The sequence below is a fragment of the Polypterus senegalus genome, chromosome 8 (genome assembly GCF_016835505.1).
Source record: "Polypterus senegalus isolate Bchr_013 chromosome 8, ASM1683550v1, whole genome shotgun sequence".
NCBI classification, from domain to species: Eukaryota; Metazoa; Chordata; class Cladistia; order Polypteriformes; family Polypteridae; genus Polypterus; species Polypterus senegalus.
The window spans coordinates 30,295,023-30,318,579 of record NC_053161.1 but is presented as its reverse complement, the minus strand read 5'-3'; the positions used below and the strand labels follow the sequence as shown (position 1 = coordinate 30,318,579).

The 23,557-nt window shown below is 39.7% G+C and overlaps 1 protein-coding gene across 2 annotated transcripts in view; it reads left to right on the top strand.

Moving 5' to 3' along the window:
* The window catches only part of LOC120533861 (contactin-1-like), a 388,538-nt gene extending 365,872 nt beyond the window's left edge, over positions 1-22,666 (top strand). For both annotated transcript variants that reach the window (XM_039760909.1, XM_039760911.1), the window contains one exon: positions 19,766-22,666. In XM_039760909.1, the coding sequence (XP_039616843.1) occupies positions 19,766-19,857 (92 nt within the window). In that variant the 3' untranslated portion in view covers positions 19,858-22,666. The remainder of the gene's footprint in view (positions 1-19,765) is intronic.
* The last annotated feature ends 891 nt before the right edge of the window (positions 22,667-23,557 follow it).

The window sequence follows — 23,557 nt, the reverse complement described above, 5'->3', positions numbered from 1 at the left end:
AGTTATTTTTAAATGTAAAGGAACATATTTGAACAGCAACTCTCTGTGCTTTGTTGCTAAAAATACTTGAGTAGTACTGTTTTATATGCTGCCATTGACTGTGATTCAGAATAATGCTGAACCAACCTGCACCTGTCATTACCTACTGTATTTATTTTCACAGACTGGTTAGAGATGCAAGCTATGTGGCTGAAGATTTGAAGTCACATTTTTTCTTCCATCAGCATTGAACATATTAGAGTATTATTTAAATTTAGTTGAACAGCTTTTATTTACTCGGCTGCTCATTTCCTTATTTTCACAAGCTTATGGAGACAAAAGCACCTGCCAGCTTTGCATTCCATCCACATTTATAAACACATCTTGCTTTCATGAATTAATAAAGCTGTTTTTAGTTTCAGAGATTCTGCAATGACAGTATCAGTTGTGTCAAAATTCTTCTGAATAGTTTTTTCATGAAAAAACATTGAACTCTCAAGTCTTCCACAATAACAAGAATAGATTGCTAGGTAACTAATTAAAAAAAAAGAAAAAGGTTGCTGTAGTTTATTCTATTGATGTACACCTAATGAAAATAAATTACATTTTAGATACTCTTACTTTTAATTTTAATTTAATCAATACTTTTAATTTGGAAATCCACTGATTCAACAGCAGGAAGGAAAGTAAGGTATCTAACTAAGGTTTTCAGTAAAATGGTAAATAATCTCTAATTTCCACATTATGAGGACCCAAAACCAGTAACCATTTGAAATTTAACATCTCTGCCATTCATGGCGCTCCATTAAAATGGGATCCTTAGCCTACTGTAAATAATGCAAAAACAAGAGTATAAAGGATCAGGGCACTGATCCCCATATAATTGACGGAAAATTACAAAAAAAAATAATTTCAACAGAATCATTTCAATAACATCAATTCATACCGGAGTCCAAGACAAAACTGCCTCAAGATGGTAGTGGAGATGGTTTTCAGGTGGCAGAGGCTTTGGTCAGCGCTGGCCTTAGGGCGAAGCGAATGAAGCAACCGCTTCGGCCCACAGCTGGAGGGGTCCCACTGCGCCCAAGGTTTTTTTTTTTCCTGTGATGCGACGCTGCTGCGGAGGGCCCAATGGAGCAACAGACTCCTTCACTCCAACCTCTATTACTAATTTTTTTATATATATATAATTCACAGGCAACATATTCCATAACCTAATTACACCACATGGACATCTCCACTCGGCACTCCAATCTTCATTACGCTTCACTCAGGCCCGTGCGCTTGTTGCCGCCTCCACGGCTCATCTGTGCCTCTGTCCTCAGTAGGCGGCCACTTACGCTTCAGTCAGGGCTGCTCCGCTGCACAGCATTCTCGACAGAGCATAAAAGGGGCCCTTCTCTTTGTAAAGCCATCACTTTCCTTCATATCAATATATTTCCATTTTGTTAGAAAGAATTTCCACAGTTTGAAATTATTGTATTCCAAATGTCAATCTTATCAAAAATTACTTGCGAAGCTTCATGAGCCACGAACATCTGAATAGTCTGGCATTGATTTCAATTGACCAAGAGATAGCCGAATCTCAAATGTAATTCTGAACTTATTCATGACTTTGCCAGTGCCAAGGTTCAAAAAGTGTCTTTTGTGTGAAATAGATTTCAGTATCTGCTGGTAAGTTATTTTATACGGAAATCTGAATATCTCGAAAGTATGAAAACAAGCTTTAAAACCGAATAAAAATGTAAAAACAAAATAATGTGGATCTCATCTTCATAAAATAAAAAAAAATATCTAAAAAATATAAAAAGCAAAAAAAAAAGTGCTTGGCCTAGCTATTTACCTCCATGTGCTGCCTGGTGGAAACAGCAAAAGCTGGCTAAAATGTAGCTTTATCTGTTAATGTATCGTCACTAAAGACATTTATGCGGGCCCACTCCGACCTCCATCACTTATACCCTTCACTCAGGGCCTTGTATGACAGTATGCGCTGACAGCCTGCAAATTTGGCTTCTGTCAGTGTGTTACGGTTACGGTTGTCAGTGTTAAACGGAAATCGTCAAAAAGTGATGGTTGTAGATGCCGGGAAAACGCATTTCTGCAGCTCAGAATGCAGGAAATCGCTTGGCGGCCAGAGCTCTGCCCCGGACCCCCTAGCTGCAGGGGTCGGGCCGGTATCAATTTGCTTCGGGCCCGAAATTGTCTAGGGCCGGCTCTGCTTTGGTGACCAGAACCCAGAGGTGACGTCAGACACTGATATTCCTGTACTGTCAGATCTAAGAGGAGAGGCATTAGGCAACAGCGCCAATCCTTCACTCTGGTGGAATTACCATTTGACGAGCCCTGATGCTGTATAACAAGCAGATGTGTGGGACACTATGCAGTATATACAGTCTATGCAATTCATTGTAATTCAAACAATTTGAAAAAAATATAAAAGTTTGCAGCTTTCAAGTTGCTTACACACACACATAACCAACACCTAGATTTTTGAAGGAAGAGAAGTGTTGATGGAAAGCAATGTTGAACCAATTTCTCACTGTATTACAGTGTACATGATTAATGATAAAGCCGTTAATTGAAATATTACTTTAGAAAATATTATTTATTACCATTACTTCTTATTACAGATACTGCAACACAATGTAGAGCAGCGGTTCCCAAAACTGTGGAGCCTTTTCAGGTGGTACGCATCGCGGTCCCTGAAATTTAATTTATCTGTGCAAAACACTTTATGACAAGCCTGTTGTGAGCAAAAAACAATAAAACTTTTTCAATGCACTAATACATGGATTCCCAAATTTAGTGTGGTGTGAAATTTCGCCATCTGAATAAATAAAACCTATTATTCGAATCAGTATTTAGTTCATTTAACGCTACCATAATTCCATTTCGCGGAAGTCAACTTCTACTTCTTCACTGTTTGAGATTTTGGTCACTAGATGAAAGCACAACGCCGACACTATTTAGTCTTCGGTAACTCTGCCTCACAGAGCCTTTCCGCGTTTGTTGTTATAAGTGCACTGCTGCTCTATCGCATCATAGTCACTAGATCTAAGCACAAAGCCAATACCATTTCATCTTCGGTAACTGCGTCACATACAGGCCGAAGGCAGGATTTAGTTTTGGGGCGGAATTTATCAATTTATGTACATGCACAGATTTTGTCATTAATTTTATGTATAATTTCTTCCAATTCTTTAACTTTTATTCAGATTTCGGGGTGGTTTAGACCCGAACTCCTCCCCTTACAGCTCTCCCTCCCTTTCAGCAAGGCGCGGGTGGTACGCAACACAACTCACTTAACCTCAGGTGGTACTTGACGTCCAAAAGTTTGGGAACCCCTGATGTAGAGGTCCTGAAAAGAAATAAGTGGCTTTTTGTACCCCTTAATTAAGGTGCTTGAGTTTCAACATCCCATTTCTTATCCCAGCTGTTGGGGATCACGAACATTTATTTAATTTTAACCCAATGTTTTTACAAAAAAGGAAAGGAAAAACATTTTTTTTGAATGCATAATGTTTGTATACTGGAGAATTGCCATTTAATGCTAACAACATTCAGTATGATCTGACTACTTTTTAATGTCTAATTCTAGCTTTGTACAGGGTATTACTCTTTCATTAATGCATTTAATGCCTATTCGGCAAATATGCTTTCTTACTGCTGAATCACTAATATTTTAATTTTTACGGATGAGATAATAGACAATACCTGAATTTGTAAATTCAACTTACTGCACAAAGTAACACATTTTAAAGTCAATTAATATAAGTCATAGTGTGAATTTTTCTTGACGTACAAGTGCCATTTTAATTTATGGTAACATCATTCAGACTAATTAGAGCCCTCAGTAGGGACTTCTGGTAAATTTTTGTGAAATTTCTTGTAAAACTGTAGACGAGTCGAGTAACAGAAACTGTAAATGGTAAAATAACATTGTATCCTACTTGGAGGGCAGCACCGTGGCGCAGTGGGTAGTGCTGCTGCCTCGCATTTAGGAGACCTAGGTTCACTTCCCGGATCCTCCCTGCATGGAGTGTGCATGTTCTCCCCATGTCTGCGTGGGTTTCCTCCGAGTACTCTGGTTTCCTCCCACAGTCTAAAGACATGCAGGTTAGGTGCATTGACAATTCTAAAATTGTCCCTAGTGTGTGCTTGGTGTGTGGGTGTGTGCGTGCACCCTGCGGTGGGCTGGCGCCCTGCCCGGGGTTTGATTCCTGCCTTACAACCTGTGTTGGCTGGGATTGGCTCCAGCAGATCCCCGTGACCCTGTAGTTAGGATATAGCGGGTTGGATAATGGATGGATCCTACTTGGATAAGTAAGGAATTAATAAAAAATGTGCAGAAATAAAATCAGAAGATCTTTTAGTATTTTACAAGAAGAAGAATGATCAATGATTCTGTCTGTTTAGCAAAGTAAAGAGGAAATTAAATATACAGCATAAGAAGCAGGAAATGATAAATGATTTGGAAACTACTGAGACAGAGAAGTACCATTAGAAGTAAATAGGATAAAATGTAATAAACCTCCATGACTACATAACATTTACCTACATTTGCTCATTGATGCTAGTGACTGCGTGATGGGAATGCAGTCATAAATTTGAAAGCACAAATTTGGAGAAAGATTGAAGATTCTAGTGAACTCACCTCTGTCCACCACCAGACAATGTACAGAAGCAATTACAGTATGCAGCACTATGCCTTGCATACAAGACAAGGGAGGTTACTGTCAAGCTGTATAATGTACTTGTAAGGCCTTATCTGAAATACCATATCTCCATTTTGCAGAAAGGACACTACTATAGCACTAGACAAGCTCGACAAAAGAGTGATTTTTAGTTGTAAAAGATAAAAGATAGGTAGCTCAGTCCGTTCGGTTTATGAAGGCAGATATTAACCCTTTCGGCCCTGATATCCTATTACTATATGTAGCCATTTTTGTAAAGCACAGGTACGTTTGGGACTGGGAGTGCTACTATTAGCAGTCTGCGAAACACGGAAGTGAAAATGGATGCTTCTGGATTGTGCACACCACTGTCAATTTTATTTCCTCAAGAAGATTGAAGTATTTGGCAGCTATTGCATAATAATAGTGATACATTTTTTTCATTTTTGAGCTTCCTAGACACCCCAAAGGTAGAATATCTCACAAAATAATTTTTCCCATAAAAACGGAATATCCAGAGCCGAAGGAGTTAAGACATGACATGGCAGACATGTTATAAAATGATTTTGTGGTTGACAGCTCTTAGTTTATAAGGATTTCTTCAACAGCAGTAGTGGAAGTTGGTTAAGGGTAACTTTCAAACAATTGTTAGACAAGTGTTTTGTCACACTGATTAATAAATATGTAAATAGATTACCAACCAGTGTAATGGACCTCCAAATTGTGAATTACCAATATTATGTAATAATTAGCTGAACGTGGAACAACAGACTCTACTGGGCTGAATTTTCTGTTATTGTCCAAATTCGTTGTATTAAGTAGCTGGGGGTGATCCTGCAACAGATATTTAGCAATCCGTATTAAAGACACAAAATTTTGCCTTATGTACGATGACATTTTTTTTATTTTATTTAAGAAGCAGTAATATACATTTAGTGTCCATTTTGAGGACAGACACCAAATGTTGCTCTTTTTAAGAAGCAGCAATATACCAAATATTAGAAAGGCACATTTATTCTTACCTGCTGAAAAACCTCAGTAGAAAGAGCTATACATGTAATAGTTAAATGTTAAGGCAACACAGTCTTCTTTGCACCTGGTATTACCTTAAATATTTATCGAACCTTTCAGTACTTAATATGCTTTTAATATGCTTACATTTGAATGTGTTTACAATCTATTCTTTTTAGCAGTCAATAAACACACATGCAAATAATAAGCCGCTTTATTTGTCCATCCATCCATCCATCCTGTTTCGCTTATCCGAGATCAGGTTGCGAGGGCAGCAGCTTGAACAGAGATGCCCAGAGTTCCCTCTCCCCGGCCACTTCTTCCAGCTCTTCTGGGGGAATCCCGAGGCATTCCCAGGCCAGCCGAGAGACATAGTCCCTCCAGCGTGTCCTGGGTCTTCCCCAGGGCCTCCTCCCGGTTAGACGTGCCCGGAACACCTCACCAGGGAGGCATCCAGGAGGCATCCTGATCAAATGCCCGAGCCACCTCATCTGACTCCTCTCGATGCCGAGGAGCAGCGACTCTACTCTGAGCCCCTCCTGGATGACTGAGCTCCTCACCCTATCTTTAAGGGAAAGCCCAGACACCCTGCGGAGGAAACTCATTTCAGCCGCTTGTATTCGCAATCTCGTTCTTTCGGTCACTACCCATAGCTCATGACCATAGGTGAGGGTAGGAACGTAGATCACCTGTTAAATTGAGAGCTTTTCCTTATGGCTCAGCTCCTTTTTCACCATGACAGACCGATGCAGAGCCCGCATCACTGCGGACGCCGCACCAATCCACCTGTCGATTTCCCGCTCCATTCTTTCCTCACTCGTGAACAAGACCCCAAGATACTTGAACTCCTCCACTTGGGACAGGATCTCGCTCCCAACCCTGAGCAGGCACTTCATCCTTTTCTGGCTGAGGACCATAGTCTCGGATTTGGAGGTGCTGATTCTCATCCCAGCCGCTTCACACTCAGCTGCGAACTAATCCAGAGAGAGCTGAAGATCATGGCCTGATGAAGCAAACAGGACAACATCATCTGCAAAAAGCAGTGACCCAATCCTGAGCCCACCAAACCGGACCCCCTCAACACCCTGGCTGCGCCTAGAATTTCTGTCCATAAAAGTTATGAACAGAATTGGTGACAAAGGGCAGCCCTGGCAGAGTCCAACTCTCACCGGAAATGGGTTTGACTTACTGCCGGCAATGTGGACCAAGCTCTGACACTGGTTGTACAGGGACCGAACAGCTCTTATCAGGGGGGCTGTTACCCCATACTCTTGGAGTACCCCCCGCAGGATTTCCCGAGGGACATGGTCAAACACCTTTTCCAAGTCCACAAAACACATGTAGACTGGTTGGGAAAAACTCCCCTGCACCCTTCAGGACCCTGCCAAGGGTGTAGAGCTGGTCCACTGTTCCGCGACCAGGACGAAAACCATACTGTTCCTCCTGAATCTGAGGTCCAACTGTCTGTCAGACCTTCCTCTCCAGGAACCCCGAAGAGACTTTTCCAGGGAGACCAAGGAGTGTGATCCCTCTGTAGTTGGGACACACCCTCCAGTCCCCCTTCTTAAAGAGGGGGTCCACCACCCTGGTCTGCCAATGCAGAGGCACTGTCCCTGATGACCATGCAATGTTGCAGAGACGTGTCAACCAAGACAGTCTTACAACATCCAGAGCCTTGAGGAACTCCGGGCGTATCTCATCCACCCCCGGGGCCCTGCCACCAAGGAGTTTTTTGACCACCTCGGTAACCTCAGTCCTAGAGATAGGGGAGCCCACCTCCGAGTCCCCAGGCTCTGCTTTAGTTGTGAACTTCATAAAGTTAGAGCAATATTAACACACATATTTTTTTATGTTGTATAAAACATCATTCTTGTATTTCTTTTACTAATTGCAGAAACAGTAAAAAGTCAGCTAAAAGCAATGATCTCCCATCTGAGTACAACTGCTGTAAAAGGGTTCCACTTGAGAAACAATGATCAATGGTATATATCAACTATTACCTGAGGATATTTTCACTTTAGTTGACATTACTGTTTCTTCATGTACGTTTCACTTTTTAACTCTATATTCATTCTACGCCCATAAGTAAAGATTTAAGGCACACCTTTTATGTGTGTCAATTTACAGGACCAGGCATGTGAATTATTTTAGCAGGGAAAATAAATAAACGAAACTATCCATTACCGACTATTTTCCAAACACAACACCAGCTTTATACCTTTCTTTATGAAGACAATGGGTCTTTCATTTTACTAACTAGTGTATCTGACACACACATAAAACTTGAAAAAGGCGTACTGTAGCGTAAATATATTATAACGGTTTCAGGAGAACTTGCCAACTGAACTCCAAACATAACCGAGTGATTTAGACAAGGGATCACTCCAGTTAAACAAAGTTCAGTGCATCAGACCAACAATAAAAGGTCAGTGTAAATTTATCACTTTAATGTGTATTTCATAAGATACAATTAACATGTGAGTCACGAATGTCTGCTGAAATAAATGCTTAAGTGTAAATCATGCTTTGTACCACCTATCTGTTTTTTTCCCATGGTGCATTGTGTTATAATAATAACTAGCAAAATACCTGCGCTTCGCAGCGGCGAAGTACTGCCTTAAAATTTTTATTAAGAAGAAAATTAAGCCTTTTTAAACTGAAGGAAAATATACCAATAATTATTTGTTAAGGATCTCTTTGTATACCACATTGTCAGTTCGGCCCTCTGGTTGTAATATGACCAAGCTGTGCGCTGAGCTTACTCTTGAGCATGCAACGTACAGTTGACCATGTGAACAGTAATCTTTTTTCAAATCTCACAGCTTGGATTGCTGCTGTCATAATCGGTTTGAGTTTCATGGTTTGTTTCAATTACGACAATATTTGCGGGACTTGTGTTGAAGTGACATTCGGCATCTGTCAAGCGTTGTAAGCATACAACCAGTTTCATCGATAACTTCACATCCAGCTTTTGAGAGTTTAAACATTCAAAAACATCAAAGTCTCCACTACTGAAATCGTCAGCTGTGAGTCTAAGATGTTTAAGAGGCATTGGCAGTTGTCTAAAGGTGTAAAATATTTGGCCATTGTGGTACACTTGAAAGCGACAACCAAACAATTCAGCGGCAGCCATTAACTCACATGCAGATGCATAGGTGAAGGGCTTAAGCATTTCACTCTTATAGTGCTCCTGTGTAGTATAATTATCTCCTGTACCATCATCATTCCACACCTTGAACCTGTCCCAGTCATTCAATAGATAAGACACAATGTTCCTCCGGATATCAAGAGTGAGCCTGATATGGCCGTGCAATATGTAACACAGAGAATGGAAAAGGTAGGTGCCATCTCCGGGTATGGAAACCACTCGGTAAGTGACAGTTCTTTGATCGATGGTGATCACCTCAATGGACATGTTAATGGGGGGTACGGTTGGAACGATAAAGGAAATGGGTACCTGAACAATGTACAGTAAGTCTAAAATACCTACACAATAACTATAATCGTAATAAATGAACAATAAAACAGCGGAGAAGCCGTGGATTAAATAAAAAGGCTGTAGTTATCAGCAGGGAGAAGTGAATCCCGTGGCAAAGCAAGGAAGGGAATGTAGAGACCGGAGCGGCGGACGGCCTTATATAGGCAGGCAGCCAACTACGTGGGAGGCGTTGGGATGGGGACCCGCCGCCTCACACGGTGACTGAGCTGCAGGCTATGGACGTATATAAACTGCTCAAAAGAATTAAAGGAACACTTTGAAAACACATCAGATCTCAATGGGGAAAAAGAAATCCTCCTGGATATCTATACTGATATAGACTGGGTAATGTGTTAGGAACTAAAGGATGCCACATCGTTTGATGGAAATGAAAATGATCAACCTACAGAGCCCTGAATTCAAAGACGCCCCAAAAATCAGAGTGAAAAAATTATGTGGCAGGCTAGTCCATTTTGGCAAAATTTAATTGCAGCAACTCAAAATTGTGCGCAGCACTTTGTATGGCCCCTGTGTTCTTGTATACATGCCTGACAACATCGGTGCATGCTTCTAATGAGATGACAGATGGTGTTGTGGGGATCTCCTCCCAGATCTGGACCAGGGCATCACTGAGCTCCTGGACAGTCTGAGGTGCAACCTGGTGGCATTGGATGGACCAAAACATAATGTCCCAGAGGTGTTCTATTGGATTTAGGTCAGGAAAGTGTGGTGGCCAGTCAATGGTATCAATTCCTTCATCCTCCAGGAACTGCCTGCATACTCTCACCACATGAGGCCAGGAATTGTCGTGCACCAGGAGCCACTGTACCAGCATAGGGTCTGACAATGGGTCCAAGGATTTCATCCTGATACCTAATGGCAGCCAAGGTGCCTTTGTCAAGCCTGTAGCGGTCTGTGTGACCCTCCATGGATATGCCTCCCCAGACAATCATTAACCCACCACCAAACTGCTCATGCTGAATGATGTTACAGGCAGCATAATGTTCTCCATGGCTTCTCCAGACCCTTTCACTTCTGTCACGTGCTCAGGGTGAACCTGCTCTCATCTGTAAAAAGCACAGGGCACCAGTGGTGCATCTGCCAATTCTGGTATTCTATGGCGAATGCCAATCGAGCTGCATGCTGCTGGGCAGTGAGCTCAGGGCCCATTAGAGGACATGGGGCCCTTGGGTCACCCTCATGAAGTCTTTCTGGTTGTTTGGTCAGAGACATTCACACCAGTGGCCTGCTGGAGGTCATTTTGTAGGGCTCTGGCAGTGCTCATCCTGTTCCTCCTTGCCCAAAGGAGCAGATACTGGTCCTGCTGATGGGTTATGGACCTTCTATGGCCCTCTCCAGCTCTCCTAGAGTAACTGCTTGTCTCCTAGAATCTCCTCCATGCCCTTGAGACTGTGCAGGGACACACAGCAAACCTTCTGGCAATGACACGTATTGATGTGCCATCCTGGAGAAGTTGGACTACCTGTGCAACCTCTGTAGGGTCCAGGTATTGCCTCATGCTACCAGTAGTGACACTGACTGTAGCCAAATGCAAAACTAGTGAAGAAACAGTCAGAAAAGATGAGGAGGGAAAAATGTCAGTGGCCTCCACCTGTTAAACCATTCCTGTTTTGGGGGTCATCTCATTGTTGCCCCTCTATTGCATCTGTTGTTAATTTCATTAACACCACAGCAGCTAAAACTGATTAACAACCCCCTCTGCTACTTAACTGACCAGATTAATATTCCATAAGTTTCATTGACTTTATGCTATACTCTGATTAAAAAGTGTTCCTTTAATTCTTTTGAGCAGTATATGTACGTAAGTAGGATTCAGTTAGCGTTGAGAACCCGCGTACCAAATTTCTTGAAGATGGGCCCATAAGTAACAAAGACCGTTGAAAACTTCAATATGGTGGCCGGCAGTGGCATCATACCACCGAAATAAGTACGTACATTGGTTTCGGTTAGCGCAGGGAAGCCGCCTACCAAATTTCGTGAAGATGGGGCCATAAATAAGAAACTTCAACATGGCAGATGTTGTCGACCTTTATGACCGTTAAGCGTAGAATTTCAAAAGGAAACCTGCTTAACTTTTGTAAGTAAGCTGTAAGGAATGAGCCTGCCAAATTTCAGCCTTCTACCTACACGGGAAGTTGGAGAATTAGTGACATTGGAAAGTTCAATATGGCGGCCGACAGTGGCATCATACCACTGAAATAAGTATGTACATCAGTTTTCGTTAGCACTGGGAAGCCACCTATCAAATTTCGTGAAAGTGGGGCCATAAATAAGAAAGTTCAACATGGCGAACGTTGTCAACCGTTATGACCGTTACGCGTAGAATTTTGAAATGAAACCTGCTTAACTTTTGTAAGTAAGCTGTAAGGAATGAGCCTGCCAAATTTCAGCTTTCTATCTACACGGGAAGTTGGAGAATTAGTAAACGTTGGAAAGTTCAATATGGCGGCTGACAGTGGTGTCATACCACCGAAATAAGTACGTACATCGGTTTCGGTTAGCGCAGGGAAGCCGCCTACCAAATTTTGTGAAGATGGGGTCAGCCTTCTACCTACACGGGAAGTTGGAGAATTAGTGACATTGGAAAGTTCAATATGGCGGCCGACAGAGGCGTCATACCATCAAAATAAGTACGTACATCAGTTTGGGTTAGCGCAGGGAAGCTGCCTATCAAATTTCGTGAAAGTTCAACATGGCGGATGTTGTCGACCATTATCGACCGTTATGACCGTTACATGTAGAACTTCGAAATGAAACCTGCTTAACTTTTGTAATTAAGCTGTAAGAAATAAACCTGCCAAATTTCAGCCTTCGACCTACACAGGCATTTGGAGAATTAGTGAGTGAGGGAGGTAGGGAGGGCTTTTACTTTTATTAGTATACAGTAGATTAGGTGTGCAGAACCACTTTTGTTGGAATGAAAAAATGGAGCTTTAAAGTGCAGATAATGGAAAAAGAATAGTTGCACCATCCCAAATAGGTGATCCTCCATTTCTTAACTTATTCATTTGTTCTTTGCTTTTTAATGAAATGATGATTCTTAATAATGATTTTCAAACTGCATTAATCATACTGTTTATTTAAAATTAATTGTAGTATGTACATTATATTCAGATTATATCAACAATTATGCTTTAGATCATTTTCAAAGACAATAGTCTGTGTATTTGTATTGAGCAGGCACAAATTAACTAGTAATTAGTTGTGTCTAGGAAAATGTCCAAAATCAGAAATTTTCTTATCTGAATTTGGGATCTGTCAAAACTTTTATTGCATTGTGAAAATTGTGTGATATTTGGCTTCTAGTGTGACCTTTGCTTTGCGTATGTCATGATTCCAGAACTTGAATAAAAACAGTAAAAAAAAAATTGGGGAAAAAAACAAAATCAAAGTCAGCTATCAAATGAGGATTCTTTTTTTTTTTTTCTTGCTTCTTAATCTCAGTAGGCCAACATTTTAAATATCATTGATAAAGTGGTTTATACCCCAGCATTGTTCATGTGCAAAATGTCAAACCTGACAGGTAATCAAGCAAATATAGTAACTCTGCAGTGAAATGTCATTTGTGGCTGTTAGATTTTCTTTAGTTTGTCCTAAAAGAGCAGGACAATATACTTGAATAAACTTCAAGGACACATCTCACTTAAACAAAACCATACCTATAATGCTTCCCACAGGTTTTTGCAGTGTTTTTATGAAATATTTTCAACACATAAAATGAGCAAATTGGCCCATTATATACTGGCCTCTTGCAGCTTTGGATGTGTTCCATTGCCACATAAGCGTATCATATTGCAAGTGTTTATTTCATTACATAAAACAAGAGTGATTTACCTTTGTGGGAATTTAGATATACAGTTGATTGTCTATTTTGACTTAAAGTTTCCTTACTAATTGTAAAAGCTAACTTTTAATATCATTACTAGTAATATCTCAAGTCCCCACATTCCCAATGTCTTTGCTTGTTATTATTCAATCAGATATATTTCCATTTTGGGAACAAAGTCTTCAAGTCATATTATAACTAATGTTGGCTATTGAAGGAAGCACCTTGGAATGTATTGCTCTTCAGCTTTGCTGGCTTTGGCAGTATCCAAAGAGACATCATTGCAAAAGGAAAAAAAAAACCCACAAGCTTAATGCAACCTCAGTGGATTGGCAGAATTTGTGATCTGCTGATCGGCATATGATCTTGCCTTTCTTATTCATTTCCAATTGCAACCAAGATATTTTATATGTCTTAAGCTTAGCTCCCTTAGAAGAGATGGCTGTGTTTCAGTTGACAAAGTTTGCTTGTTCATTTTTTGCTTGTGAGACCTTCAAAAAAAGTCTTTTTTTACCAATGATTTTTTTATATTAGCGCTCATCACATTTTATGTGTCTCAGAGTGCTGAACATTCACCCAAACAAAAAAAAATATGTAAGTTAAAAAAGAAAACATACTTAAATGTACAGAAAGGCCATATATGCCAAAGGCAGGCACTTAAGAATCAGAAACTAAAATTCCAATATAATATGAATATGGGAGATCAAATCCAGCTACGCTCAATGTTATTCCCATCACACAAGCAAAAATACACACAACATTGTCCAGGCAAGCATCAATGTGAGAAACAACGTAGCAGCTCAAAGTGCTTTATCTAACTGTAATGTAGCTTTTTCTAATTAGCTGTAATGCTGTATCCTAGGAGAAGAGAGAAAAGTTTGCAGTAGACAGAAAATATAATGAAAATACAGATAAAGACATCAAATGAAAGAGCATCAACTAGAGTTTAGATATTTGAGACACGGTTTATCTCATCTGCAGGGTTTAATCTACAGTGTTGGTGCTTTGAAAACTGTTGAAACACCTGGATACAGACAGAAATCATGCTATTAGAAGAAACTGACAATTAAATGTCAAAATATATTTAGGCTTGGCTAATAGTAAATACTAACAAGGTGTTGTTCAGTGTTAAAGCTAAATGCAATATGTATACAAGAACATTATATGCCTTACTGCTTTCTTTCTCCACTGTCCTCTGGTCACTTGGAATCTCTCTCTCTCATATAAAAAAAATTGTTTTAATATGTGTGTCATTTTCAACCGTTAAAAGAATTTACGTATTCTTCTTCTTAAATGAATTTGGCTACTTACATTGATCTTTCAACCGATTGGAACAAGCATATACAGTGCATCCAGAAAGTATTCACAGCGCATCACTTTTTCCACATTTTGTTATGTTACAGCCTTATTCCAAAATGGATTCAATTCATTTTTTTCCTCAGAATTCTACACACAACACCCCATAATAACAATGTGAAAAAGTTTACTTGACGTTTTTGCAAATTTATTAAAAATAAAAAAACTGAGAAAGCACATGTACATAATAAGTATTCACAGCCATTACCATGAAGCTCCAAATTGAGCTCAGGTGTATCCTGTTTCCCCTGATCATCCTTGAGATGTTTCTGCAGCTTAATTGAAGTCCACCTGTGGTAAATTCAGTTGATTGGACATGATTTGGAAAGGCACACACCTGTCCATATACGGTCCCACAGTTGACAGTTCATGTCAGAGCACAAACCAAGCATGAAGTTAAAGGAATTGTCTGTAGACCTCTGAGACAGGATTGTCTCGAGGCACAAATCTGGGGAAGGTTACAGAAAAATTTCTGCTGCTTTGAAGGTCCCAGTGAGCACATTGGCCTCCATCATCTGTAAGTGGAAGAAGTTCAAAACCAGCAGGACTCTTCCTAGAGCTGGCCGGCCATCTAAACTGAGCGATCGGGGGAGAAGGGCCTTAGTCAGGGAGGTGACCAAGAACCCGATGGTCACTCTGTCAGAGCTCCAGAGGTCCTCTGTGGAGAGAGGAGAACCTTCCAGAAGGACAACCATCTCCACGGCAATCCACCAATCAGGCCTGTATGGTAGAGTGGCCAGATGGAAGCCACTCCTTAGTAAAAGGTACATGGCAGCCTGCCTGGAGTTTGCCAAAAGGCACCTGAAGGACTCTCAGACCATAAGAAACAAAATTCTCTGGTCTGATGAGACAAAGATTAAACTCTTTGGTGTGAATGCCAGGCGTCGCGTTTGGAGGAATCCAGGCACCGCTCATCACCAGGCCAATACCATCCCTACAGTGAAGCAAGGTGGTGGCAGCATGGGGGTGGGGATGTTTTTCAGCGGTAGGAACTGGGAGACTAGTCAGGATAAAGTGAAAGATGACTGCCGCAATGTACAGAGACATCCTGGATGAAAACCTGCTCCAGAGCGCTCTTGACCTCAGACTGGGGCGACGGTTCATCTTTCAGCAGGACAACGACCCTAAGCACACAGCCAAGATATCAAAGGAGTGGCTTCAGGACAACTCTGTGAATGTCCTTGAGTGGCCCAGCCAGAGCCCAGACTCGAATCTGATTGAACATCTCTGGAGAGATCTTAAAATGGCTGTGCACCAACACTTCCCATCCAACCTGATGTAGCTTGAGAGGTGCTGCAAAGAGGAATGGGTGAAACTGGCCAAGGATAGGTGTGCCAAGCTTGTGGCATCATATTCAAAAAGACTTGAGGCTGTAATTGCTGCGAAAGTTGCATTGACAAAGTATTGAGCAAAGGCTGTGAATACTTATGTATATGTGATTTCTCAGTTTTTTTATCTATAATAATAAAAGGCAAAGCCCTCACTCACTCACTCACTCACTCACTCACTCACTCACTCACTCACTCACTCACTCACTCATCACTAATTCTCCAACTTCCCATGTAGGTAGAAGGCTGAAATTTGGCAGGCTTATTCCTTACAGCTTACTTACAAAAGTTAAGCAGGTTTCATTTCGAAATTCTACATGTAACGGTCATAATGGTCGATAACGGTCGACAACATCCGCCATGTTGAACTTTCTTATTTATGGCCCCATCTTCACGAAATTTGGTAGGCGGCTTCCCTGCGCTAACCGAAACCAATGTACTTACTTATTTCGATGGTATGACGCCACTGTCGGCCGCCATATTGAACTTTCCAACTTCACCAATTTTCAAACTTCCCGTGTAGGTAGAAGGCTGACCCCATCTTCACGAAATTTGGTAGGTGGCTTCCCTGCACTAACCAAAACCGATGTACGTACTTATTTCGGTGGTATGACGCCACTGTCGGCCGCCATATTGAATTTTCCAAACGTCACTAATTCTCCAACTTCCCGTGTAGGTAGAAGGCTGAAATTTGGCAGACCCATTCCTTACAGCTTACTTACAAAAGTTAAGCAGGTTTCATTTCGAAATTCTACGCATAACGGTCAACAACGTCTGCCACGTTGAACTTACTTATTCATGGCCCCATCTTCACGAAATTTGGCAGTCAGCTTCCTTGCGCTAACTGAAACCAATGTACATACTTATTTCAGTGGTATGATGCCACTGTCAGCCGCCATATTGAACTTTCCAACGTCACTAATTCTCCAACTTCCCGTGTAGGTAGAAGGCTGAAATTTGGTACTTATTTCGTTGGTATGACACCACTGTCGGCCGCCATATTGAACTTTCCAATGTCACTAATTCTCCAACTTCCCGTGTAGGTAGAAGGCTGAAATTTGGCAGGCTCATTCCTTACAGCTTACTTACAACAATTAAGCAGGTTTCATTTCGAAATTCTACGCGTAACGGTCATAACGGTCAACAACGTCCGCCATCTTGAACTTTCTTATTTACGGCCCCATCTTCACGAAATTTGGTAGGTGGCTTCCCTGAGCTAACCGAAACCAATGTACATACTTATTTCGGTTGTATGACGCCACTGTCAGCCGCCATATTGAACTTTCCAACATCACTAATTCTCCAACTTCCCGTATAGGTAGAAGGCTGAAATTTGGCAGGCTCATTCCTTACAGCTTACTTACAAAAGTTAAGCAGGTTTCATTTCGAAATTCTACATGTAATGGTCATAACGGTCAACAACGTCCGCCATGTTGAACTTTCTTATTTATGGCCCCATCTTCTCAAAATTTGGTAGGCGGCTTCCCTGCACTAACTGAAACCAATGTACGCATACTTATTTGGTGGTATGATGCCACTGTCGGCCGCCATATTGAACTTTTCAACAGTCTTTGTTACTTATGGGCCCATCTTCAAGAAATTTGGTACACGGGTTCCCAACGCTAACTGAATCCTACTTACGTACATATATACGTCCATAGCCTGCACCTCGGTCACATGTGAGGTGGCATTGGGTCCCCCATCCCAACGCCTCCCGATGTTGGCTGCCTGCCTATATAAGACCGTCCGTCACTCCGGTCTCTACATTCCCTTCCTTACTTTGCCACGGGATTCACGTCTCCCTACTGATAACTACAGCCCTAATTTGTTTAATCCATGGCTTCTCCGCTGTTTTATTGTTCATTTATTACGATTATAGTTATTGTATAGGTATTTTACACTTACTTTACATTGCTCAGGTACCCATTTCCTTTACCATTCCAACCCCCATTACCATGTCTGTCGAGATGATCACCATCGATCAAAGAACTGTCACTCACTGAGTGGTTTCCATGCCCGGAGATGGCACCTACCTTTTCCATTCTCTTTGTTACATATTGCACGCGGCCATATCAGGCTCACTCTTGATATCCGGAGGAACATTCTGTCTTATGTATTGAATGACTGGGACAGGTTCAAGGTGTGGACTGATGACGGTACAGGAGATAATTATACTACACAGGAGCACTAGAAGAGTGAAATGCTTAAGCCCTTCACCTATGGTTCTGCATGTGAGTTGATGGCTGCCGCTGAATTGTTTGGTTGTCGCTTTCAAGTGTACCAAAATGGCCAAATATTTTACACCTTTCGACAACCGCCAATGCCTCTTAAACATCTTAGATTCACAGGTGACGATTTCAGTAGTGGACACTTTGATGTTCATGAATGTTTAAACTCTCAAAAGCTGGATGTGATTTTATCGATGAAACCGGTTGTGTGCTTACAACGCTTGACATATGCTGAATGTCTCTTCAACACAAGTCCTACAAATACTGTCGTAATTGAAACAAACCATGAAACTCAAACCGATTATGACAGCAGCAGTCCAAGCTGTGAGATTTGAGACAAGATTACTGTTCACATGGCCAACTGTACATTGCATGCTCAAGAGTAAGCTCAGCGCACAGCTTGGTCATGTTACAACCGGAGGGCCGAACTGACAACATGGTATACAAAGAGATCCTTGACAAATAATTATTGGCATATTTTCCCTCAGTTTTAAAAGGTTTAATTTTCTTCTTAATAAAATTTTAATGCAGTACTTACGCTTCTGCGCGGTATTTTGCTAGTTTTTAATAAATTTGCAAAAACCTCAAGTAAACTTTTTTCACTTTGTCATTATGGGGTGTTGTGTGTAGAATTCTGAGGAAAAAAATGAATTTAATCCATTTTGGAATAAGGCTGTAACATAACAAAATGTGGAAAAAGTGATGCGCTGTGAATACTTTCCGGATGCACCGGTAATGGACAAGAACAGCATTACATTTGATAGATGAATGAGATTTTCATCTCTCAGAAACCTATTAGTATTTAAGTAATGATAGTTTTTGTTTTATTTTGATGTGTTTTTCATTTTTTTTTTTTTTTGTATAAATTCATTCTTTTGGTGATGTACTGTTTGTGAACAGAGCATATGACATCAGCATGACTATTATATTAAAATGGTGGTGGTCACAACAAAGTGTCAGAAATTTGACTCTATATAGCAGATATAACACACAAACAGCAAACAAAAAAGAAAAGGGGAAAGATGGCTGGTTTTTGCTGCGTTTTGTGGTTTTGATTCCGGTAGTGTATCAACAGGTTGAAAGATTAGTAACAATCTGGGTACCATCTTAGTTTAAATTTTCTTGGCAGGTTTCTAGTCTACTCCTAAAATTTAAGATCTAATAAAAATCTCTTCCCATTGCTCTTGTTCTTTCGGACCTCTACTTTGTCCTAAGGATCACATTATAACAAGCAAAGACATGACAAATAATATTATGTCTGTGTATGATCACGCCATATGCACCCAAACCTTCCGAATATCCATCTGGATGGCTAACCACAAAATGAATTCTCTCAAACTCGGTTAGGCCACCCTTTGCCGTGCCTGTATTATCACACAGTGTGTCTTGTCAGGTTATATTTCTATGTGTTTTTACACTCGAGACTCTTTCAAGTTTATTAACAGGATATAACCAAAAGCTGACTTCTGTTCAATCACTTGATGATAAAGTGCTCTAGATACCCTGTTTCCAGTATTTCTCAAGTTTCTCTTGCCTTCATTGCCTCTGACCCATTGTTTGTTTTCTTTATTGTACCCTTGTATTTTCACTTTATTTCGCCCCACCTCAGATACTGTTCTTTACTACAATAACAGCATGGCTTTGTCTGCACTGGAGACAATCAATACATCATTCATTGCTTCAGTTAAATGGTGACCATTATAACAGCCCAGTACAGTAGATTGCGTGAGTGTAGAGCTGCAGTGCCAGAGTTTTCTCTGTAGAATGTACAGTATGAATGAAGAATACTGCAGTATGTCATGGTTTTGTAGAACATTTTGAAAGATTAAAAATCTCACCCTTGTATGTTTTTACTTTATTTCTAGGTCCACGTGGAGGAACTGCCTGTGTTACACCTGCCACTACTACCAGTTTGTTATTGTTGGTCGTAATTGCCATTCGTTGCCTGGAGCTGTGAATGTAGCTACACTTTTATTTTCTTCACTTTAGTGAAGAGGACTCTGTAAGGTTCAAGCCTATGAGAACTTTGGCTCTTTCCAGAACTCCTGGTATCTCCCTAAAGCCAAAAACAATTCTCTTTTGGAATATACATAAGATGAAAGTTGTATTGTGAATTATAAAAAGGACAAAGGCATCTGGGAAAATCTTAACTAACATAAAATATGTATCTTTAGAAAAGAAAAACAAATCAACTTGTTCAATATGCCTTATCTAAAACTCTTACACTGGTCTTTTACTATTGCATGATTTGGTCTAATGGTGCAAAATACCAGTAATAAAAGTTACAACTACAGAGCAAATGAAAAAAAGATACAAGAAGTCATAAACTAACATTTTAGTTTCTAAAAATTAAAAAAAGGATTTATTAGAAAATTCAGGTGTAACTGGTTAATGTAAGAGTAATTAGGATCTGTCTTGAATGTTTGTGTTTTTCCAGATTTCTAACAACTTCTTTCTTTGTTTTTCTCTGTTGTACATCAAGCACCCACTCATTTAAATACAGTCAAATCAAAGAGCTCTAGTGCATAGCCATAATAACCATCTCAGTAGTGCAAGGTCCACTAATTTTAACCGAAATGAACTGTTAATACATCAAGCCAATGAACACTGTCATTTCTGGCTTTTCATAATATTTTTGTAATTTTTCTTTTAGATAGATAAGACTTTTTATTTTACTTACTATTTTACAGTCTTTTACAAAGTGCAAAAGTTAAACCTACTAACAGTATTTTTGTTGCAATTCGAACCAGTTTTCTTTTTCGATAACATACTTCAGTATTGCCATTTCACTTTGATCATATCATGTCATCTGACTTTTTCAATAATGAACTGTTGCCATTAACGTCGATGCCATCACACAAAAGATCTCCTGCGAAGATTTCTGAGCGATGGTACTATCATCAAAACGAAAATAAAGCCCATTCATTTTATTTAAGTATATACTGTACATATACAGTGTACTTGTGGAGTTTGTCTGAGTGTGTAACACACACTTACGTATGAGTAAATATAAATATTTATATTTCTACACTTAATAACCCTGTGAGCTTACCTGGGATACACGATTGCAGAAAATGCACACACAATGATAAATATTTTGCTCAGTTATAAGTCAGGATACTCCTAGTAGGCCTTTGACTCATTAAATGAGTTGATATTTTGGACTTGAACCTGGAGCAAAAGCATATCAGTACTTGTCTAGAGAACAACACAGTTCTTACCCACCACCTCGGTACCCCAAAGACTTCAAAAGATTATGGATGAAAGGTTAGACTCAATGGAGATTCAGGAAGACTTGCTCTCTTGTACCTAAGAGGAAACACAAAGTTGTCTGTGAGTATGTATTGGATCATTAGGACTCCTGTTCCCCTGCTCCACTTAGGTGTGATTTGGGAAGGGAGGGTCAAATTGTAGAGTTCTTCCTGGATAGATTAAGCAGGACAGTCTGCTTTGTATCCCAGTTTTTATGTTTTGTAAAATTATTTTTGAGTTGTTTTTGCACTTGTCCTAAAGTACCCAGATTTTGAGTATGAAGGAATAAGATGACGTAATTGTATAGTGTGCAAGTGTGTTGGTGCACAGTATGTGGATGTACTTAACGTTGTCAAGGGGAATACTGAAACTCAAACTACATCTAGCAATGCTGTATATTACTGTTGTCCCCAAATGGTGCTCTGATGTAAGCAGTGATAATGGTGACAGCATTTATGGCTTTTTTTTTCAACTTTAATAACCAGTATACTCTTATGGAAATTAATAGTTAATATCTATAACAAAAAAAAAATACAAAAAAACTAATACATCCAAATTAAAAAAAAAAATGAAAATGAACTTTGTTTTGACTGTATCTTTGGGAATTCAGTGTTACATTGTGGTGCTGTGTAAAGAATGTAAATTTAGAAGATGTTTTGGTTTTTTTTGCTTTTTATTTTTTTATTGTGTGTTTTCCATTCTGAGTGTGATTATTGATGACATGCAGTGATTCTGAAAAAGCTGGCTCAAGTATTAGTGCAATGTCTAACGCTTACAGAGATGCTGGCTTCGAATAACGTTTTAGTAGCACAACTTGGCTAGCTCAGTAGCGATAGTTCCTGCCATTTAGGATTTATGCAGTAAAATATGAAAGCTGTCAAAAATAATAGGCACAATACTGCATTAAAGGATTCTTTGTTACTGCAGTAATGTATCATTTTACAAGATGTCTTTAAATGTGAGGGGATCAAGTTGGAGTTTTACTTTGTTTAAACTTAGGTTTTGAAGATTTTTTACCTCTTTCTTTATTGATAAAAAAATTAACACTGTTTTACTGAAGCTAGAAATTTATAGCTACCATAAAATGTAAGCATTTCTAAACATTTAGATTCTGTTGTAAACACATTGGTATGGTTAACAAAGCCTAAGCTTTTGCATTGTGCAAACCACCAAAAAGTGCTTTTTTTTCTAAATATTCAGCAAAATCACTAGAAAAAAATGCCAAATGCATGAATGCCTTTAACTATTAAGCCTATGATATTCAAAGTCAATTGGTACGTTTTATTCTGCATGAAATGAAAAGGAAGGTAACACATCATTTAATCTTAACTCCATTTGAACAGCAGCTCTGCTCACATACTGATCAGGTGACTAATTTGCCTTTGCTGGAATAAACTTCAGTAAGTTTGAATGAAACCCTCTGTGTTGGAAAATACTGTAGATAAGTCTAACCTGTGTATTATCTGCTTACATAAAGCCAGTCTTCTGAATTAAAGTTTATATCAACTACAATACTGTTTGTTTGATGTATTTTGCCATACTTAAGCATTGCCTTTATGGACAGATTTTATCATAGTAATTTAAACATCTTACTTTTTTCGAATAATTATGTTTCTTTTTGGTTGAATATCGATTGTAGCTTACTCTGTCCGCTGGTTTCCTTTGGAACTGAACCCATTAACCCAAGAAGACACCAAACTGAGCCTTACAGGGCACATTAACCCAACCATTTGTTTTCCAAATCTACTTTGATATGTGGATGAAAAATTTGGAAATTTTCATAAATTGGAAATGAATTATGTTTCATTTTTCTTGTGTGCTGTTCTAATGATGGATTCTAGCCCACAAGAGGGATTACAAGGTCTTTGCTGTATATGCTAAACTGACATTACTGGAATTGTTTACGTTGGTTAGTGTGCCCTGTAATGGTTAGTGTTTAACAGTTGGACTTTGTTTTAGCGTTTTTGTTCATTTTGGTTAAGATTTAACAATTGGTGGTTTTTCTATTTGATAAAATGTTTGAGTCGATCATTCGACTGCTGTATTTGTATATTAATTATGTACTGAGTGTTTTTCTTTAGAATAACAAGAAGGCAAAAGTCAGCACTCACAGGATGGGCATTCCTAATAGACAAGAGATATAACTTGACAGTAACCTAGTGAGAGGATCTTTTTTCCAACTGAAAATGACAAAAGCTGCTGGGAGTCTACCACTGAAGACACTCTGGAAGTGTCCTGGTTATATATTTCAGGTAGTACTTCTGCTCATGATATTACACCTAGATCATACTGAATGGAAGAACAGTTTGCATTCTGCCTATTGTTTCTAAGTTCCCATTATTAATTCAGCAGAGGTAAGGGGGGAGGGTGCCTTCAATAGGGTCTATACATAGATATGTAGGGAG